Source organism: Moschus berezovskii, chromosome 5, assembly GCF_049115385.1.
Source record: "Moschus berezovskii isolate FMDL1 chromosome 5, NW_MosBer_1.0, whole genome shotgun sequence".
NCBI lineage: Eukaryota > Metazoa > Chordata > Mammalia > Artiodactyla > Moschidae > Moschus > Moschus berezovskii.
The window spans coordinates 8066219-8072218 of record NC_142464.1 but is presented as its reverse complement, the minus strand read 5'-3'; the positions used below and the strand labels follow the sequence as shown (position 1 = coordinate 8072218).

Sequence of the window (6000 nt, the reverse complement as noted above, 5' to 3'; positions counted from 1 at the left end):
TAAATTACCAGATTACCCCAATCAACAAACAAGTATTATTTTCTAAGACTGCCAAGGAATGAAAGATTGGAAAACACCAATTTTATATAAAGTGCAGGTTTGAAGATCAGAATTCAGTTTATCTTCTTGTTGCCTCACTGGGCAACCTTAGTGACTTGATTTCTCTGGAGTCCTTAGGCTGCTCCAAGGTTATTAAATTAGGACTACTCTAGGCTACTTCTAAAGCCTCTTCTATCTCTAAAATTCTAAGATTTTCTTACACTTATGTTTCATGAGTACATAATCATGTAAAATAACATTCACAGGTTATTTAATTAAAAGTCTACATTCAGTCTGTCATTTAACAGATTTTTTTTTATTAAGCACTTCATCTGTGCCAGGCATCCAAGAATCTGGGAAATCCATATGGACATACAAGTCTCCTTGCTGTTGGTAAGTGCACATTACTGTGAATGAATAATGCATTTTACTGTGACCACTCTTTGTGTCTCTTTAAGCAGTTAAACAGTGAAGTTTACTGAATCATGCCTGAATAATGGAAATCTGCACAGATAATAGAAAGCCTGTCAATATAAAATAAATAAATATTAACTTTAATTATACACATGACTTCTGCCAAGACATAATAACACTTTTCTTCTCCATACCTTTCACTTGCTCTTTTTTAAAAAAAAAAAGTACATTTAAATTTATTGGAAACTGCATTTACAACCAAAATCAATTTTTAAAATATATTTATAAAAATAGTTTATTTTAAAGGCTCTCAATAGGACTTAACATTTTATTTTCAGATATACCAAGAAGATAATCAGTATGGTCAATATATTTTAATTCATGATGAAAGGTGCCCCAGATTATTAGATTGAGGCATACTATTTAATTAGGCAAGGTTCAAAGTATTAATTAAATATTACATAATTGGATTCCCCTCCACAAGTTTAACATTAAATTTTCATAAAGTTTACAATATATATCAACCTACAACTGAAGGAACTATTTTTTAATTTACAATGCTTTAAAAATCTAGCTCCATAATCTCTTTTTAAAAAATGCTTCCACATATATATGCATGTGTGTATATAAAAGTACACATTTCTCAGGAATGCATACATCGACCTAATAGTAAGGTCCAAAATGAGCAGAATTACCATCTCCAGAAGAGGAAGGCGGAGGCAGGGGTGGGGGGGCTGGAGGTGGGGCTAGGGAGTAGGGTAGGGGTATTATCGGGTGAGGGGCCACAGCAGGGGCAACCCAGCCCATGTTTGTGGAGGCAGGCGGTGGAGGTGGAGGGGGTGGGGGGGGAGGAAGGGAGAAGTTATGCATGTCAAACCCTGGAGGAGGGAAGGGATACTGTGGCATCATGGGGCTATCCTGTCTCTGTGGCGCAAATCCTGAAGTGTCCTGAGGGACCATGTGTTCTGCGTTATAAAACTGTGGAGGTTGGGGCCTGCCAGGGCAAGATCGAGGATATCTACCCTGGGAAAATCCTCTTGTGAATTCTCTGTTGTGATATCCTTTGGAATGCTCTGAAGCAGAGCTATGAACATTCCAATTGTGATGTACTTCTGCAAAATCTTCACCTTTGAAGGAAAGAGCATAAACACAAAATTAATTTTCATACATCAAAAAACAGTCTTTAAAATTTTAAGAATGCTTTAACTTCCAGTATATCTTACAGTAGTTATAATTTTATAAGGCTTAAAATGATCAACTTTAAATGAATCCCAAAGGTCAAAGGATCAGAAGTTTTCTCCACTTCCACTCACACGCTCAAAGGTGGTCAAATAGGCTGAGCAGGGAGCCAGTCAGCACATCCCCTCAATGACAATGCAGATCACATGGGGAACATAGACTTTGGTCTGTACTGGCAATAACTCCCTAAAAGCCTTCCTCCACTTCCTGCACTTGGGGTGGAGTCGGAGAAAACCCAGGAAGAGTCAGGACTTTCATCACTGCCCAGCATAACAAGGCCAGCCCCAATAGTGTCAGGAGCAGTAATGAGGCACTCTTACATTCAGCGGACACAAGAGGAGGCCTGCCTGTGCCCAGCAGTAATGAGACACCCCCAGCCTCAGATGTCAACTGAAGCTAAAAAGAAAAGCTTAACTCTTATCCTCACCTGAACGAAAACAGCAATAATGCAACCTCCTTCCTTTCCCCAAAAGAACAAAACAATGTTTTAGGTTGGTGCAAAGGTGACTGTGGTTTTGCATTGTTGAACTTTTGCCGTTTCACATTGGAATACATTTTTAAATAAATGTGCTTATGTTATACATCATTTTAATGCATATTTCTCACTTTATTTTTTTTCCTAATGACTTATTATTTGCTATTTACTTTATATTTATTTGAGACTGGAGAAATGATGTCAGACAAGAAGTAAATATGAGTAATTTTATTATTCAAGATCAAAATTGGTCATAAAGCAGTATTAATATCAGATAAAATAGGCCTCAGAATAGGGACATTTTATGATAAAGGGGTCAGCTACCAAGAAGACTTAGCCATCTTAAATGTGTACGCACCAACTACATGCTCTCTCTCAACAACTGACAAGATAACCAGATGGAAAATCATTAAGGATAGAGAAAATGCTAAATAATACTCCTCTAAATAATACATTGGTCAAAGAGACTGTGTCAAGAGGAATAAAAACAAAGAAACATTAAGCTAAATCACAATAAATAAAATATATGAGCTACTCTGGAACAGATTCAAGGAGTAAAGTCTTTAATAACATAAACTCCCACCTTAAGAATCTATAAAAACCAAAGCAAGCAGTAGAAAGTTAATGATAAAGAGTTAGAAGAACGCAAATGCTATTAGAAAAATAATAAATAAAAATCAATAATAAAGAATTGGCTCTGTGAAAGATCAATATAATTTGAAAATCTTCTAAGCAAAAGTGAAAAATACAAAACACAAATGATCAATATGAAAGACATCAAAATGAAGACAACCCTGCAAACCAACTCTACATACATAATTTGACAAATTAGATGAAATGGACTAACTCCTTGAAAAATACAAGCTAATATAACCTATCCAACATGAAAAAGTAAGTAAATTATTAAGTAAACTGAATTTATAATTAAGTCTCCCCAAAGAGCTATCTCCAGTCTGAAGTGGTTCACTGGAGATTTTTTACCAAATATAAAAAAATTAACAGCAAGTCTACATGCTCAAACTACCGCACAATTGCACTAATCTCACACGTTAGTAAAGTCATGCTCAAAATTCTCCAAGCCAGGCTTCAGCAATATATGAACCGTGAACTCCCAGATGTTTAAGCAGGTTTTAGAAAAGGCAGAGGCACCAGAGATCAAATTGCCAACATCCGCTGGGTCATGGAGAAAGCAAGAGAGTTCCAGAAAAACATCTATTTCTGCTTCATTTACTATGCCAAAGCCTTTGACTGTGGGGATCACAATAAACTGTGGAAAATTCTGAAAGAGATGGAAATACCAGACAACCTGATCTGCCTCTTGAGAAACCTGTATGCAGGTCAGGAAGCAACAGTTAGAACTGGACATGGAACAACAGACTGGTTCCAAATAGGAAAAGGAGTACGTCAAGGCTGTACATTGTCAACTTGCTTATTTAACTTATATGCAGAGTACATTATGAGGAACGCTGGGCTGGAAGAAGCAAAAGCTGGAATCAAGATTGCCGGGAGAAATATCAATAACCTCAGATATGCAGATGACACTAGCCTTATGGCAGAAAGTGAAGAGGAACTAAAAAGCCTCTTGATGAAAGTGAAATAGGAGAGTGAAAAGGTTGGCTTGAAGCTCAACATTCAGAAAACTAAGTTCATGGCATATGGTCCCATCACTTCATGGGAAATAGATGGAAAAACAGTGGAAACAGTGTCAAACTTTATTTTTTTGGGCTCCACAATCACTGCGGATGCTGATTGCAGCCATGAAATTAAAAGACGCTTACTCCTTGGAAGGAAAGTTATGACCAACCTTGATAGTATATTAAAAAGCAGAGACATTACTTTGCCAACAAAGGTCTGTCTAGTCAAGGCTATGGTTTTTCCCGTGGTCATGTATGGATGTGAGAGTTGGACTGTGAAGAAAGCTGATCGCCGAAGAATCGATGCTTTTGAACTGTGGTGTTGGAGAAGACTCTTGAGACTCCCTTATACTGCAAGGAGATCCAACCAGTCCATTCTAAAGGAGATCACTCCTGGGTGTTCATTCGAAGGACTGATGCTAAAGCTGAAGCTCCAACACTTTGTCCTCCTCATGTGATGAGTTGACTCACTGGAAAAGACTCTGATGCTGAGAAAGGTTGGGGGCGGGAGGAGACGGGGATGACAGAGAATGAGATGGCTGGATGGCATCACCGACTCTGTGGACATGAGTTTGAGTGAACTCCGGGAGTTGGTGATGGACAGGGAGGCCTGGCGTGCTGTGATTCATGGGGTCGTGGAGAGTCGGACATGACTGAGTGACTGAATTGAACTGAACTACATGTTTTCAAGTATACAAAAAACAAACAAAAAATCTCAATTCATTTTTATGAAGCTACTCTGCTGACAACAAAACCAGTTAAAAATAGTCTGAAAGAAAACTAGACCAATACCTCTCATGAATATAAACATAAAAATCCTTATCGAAATATGAGCAAAATTCAGCAATATTGACAAAGAATTACACACCATGGCTAACTGATTTATTCTCGTGATGTTCATTCAATATTCTAAAACCAATGTAATCAACTTTATTAACAAGTTAATGAAAGATTCATGTCATATTATCAATGAAGAAAAACAATTGTCAAAATTATTATTCATGATTTCTGAAAAAACGTTTAGGAAGACTAGACAGAAACATCCTCAACTTGATAAAGAACACCTACAGAAACCCTATCAGTTCAGTTCAGTTCCATCGCTCAGTCATGTCCGACTCTTTGAGACCCCATGAACCACAGGACGCCAGGCCTCCCTGTCCATCACCAACTCCTGGAGTTCACCCAAACTCATGTCCATCGAGTCGGTGATGCCATCCAGCCATCTCATTCTCTGTCGTCCCTGTCTCCTCCTACTCCCAATCCCTCCCAGCATCCGACTCTTTTCCAGTGAGTCAACTCGTCGCATGAGGTGGCCAAAGTATTGGAGTTTCAGCTTTAGCATCAGTCCTTCCAATAAACACCCAGGATTGATCTCCTACAGAATGGACTGGTTGGATCTCCTTGCAGTCCAAGGGACTCTCAAGAGTCTTCTCCAACACCACAGTTCAAAAGCATCAATTCTTTGGTGATCAGCTTTCTTCACAGTCCAACTCTCACATCCATACATGACCACAGGAAAAACCATAGCCTTGATTAGACGGACCTTGGTTGGCAAAGTAATGTCTCTGCTTTTTAATATGCTATCTAGGCTGGTCATAACTTTCCTTCCAAGGAGTAAGCGTCTTTTAATTTCATGGCTGCAATCAGCATCTGCAGTGATTACCTAGTATTATACTTAATGGTAAAATACTGAATGTTTCCTTCTATGATCAGGAATAAAACGTATTTACTGAACATAGCGCCAGACATTACAGCCAGTACGGAAACGAAACAGAGTTAAAAAGCATACAGATTGGGAGGGAAAAGACAAACACTGTTTATCTATTTGCCACTGACATAACTCTCTACATTGAAATCTCAGGAGAAAAACTCCTAGAATTAGTGAATTAAGCAAAGTCACAAAACACAAGCTAAATATAGAAACAATAATTATTTCTGTATTATAGAAATGAACACATGAACACAAATTAAAAATGCAACAGCAGTTACAATGATTTCTCCCAAACTGAAATACTCAGGTGTATATCTAACAAAAAGATGTACAGAACTTGCATTCTGAAAACTGCATAATGTGAAAGAAATTTTAAAAATATCTAAATTAATGGAGATGTATACCATGTTTGTGGAATGGAAGACTCAATCCAGTTAAGATGTCAATTTTCTCCAAACCAATACACAGGTTCAATCCAATTTCTATCA

At 37.8% G+C, this 6000-nt stretch overlaps 1 protein-coding gene across 1 annotated transcript in view; it reads right to left on the bottom strand.

The window, feature by feature from the left end:
* Positions 1-660: 660 nt before the first annotated feature.
* LOC129561604 (H/ACA ribonucleoprotein complex non-core subunit NAF1) overlaps positions 661-6000 on the bottom strand; it is a 57437-nt gene continuing 52097 nt past the window's right edge. The window contains exon 8 of the mRNA XM_055434338.2: positions 661-1580. Within this exon, the coding sequence (XP_055290313.1) occupies positions 1117-1580 (464 nt within the window). The 3' untranslated portion in view covers positions 661-1116. The remainder of the gene's footprint in view (positions 1581-6000) is intronic.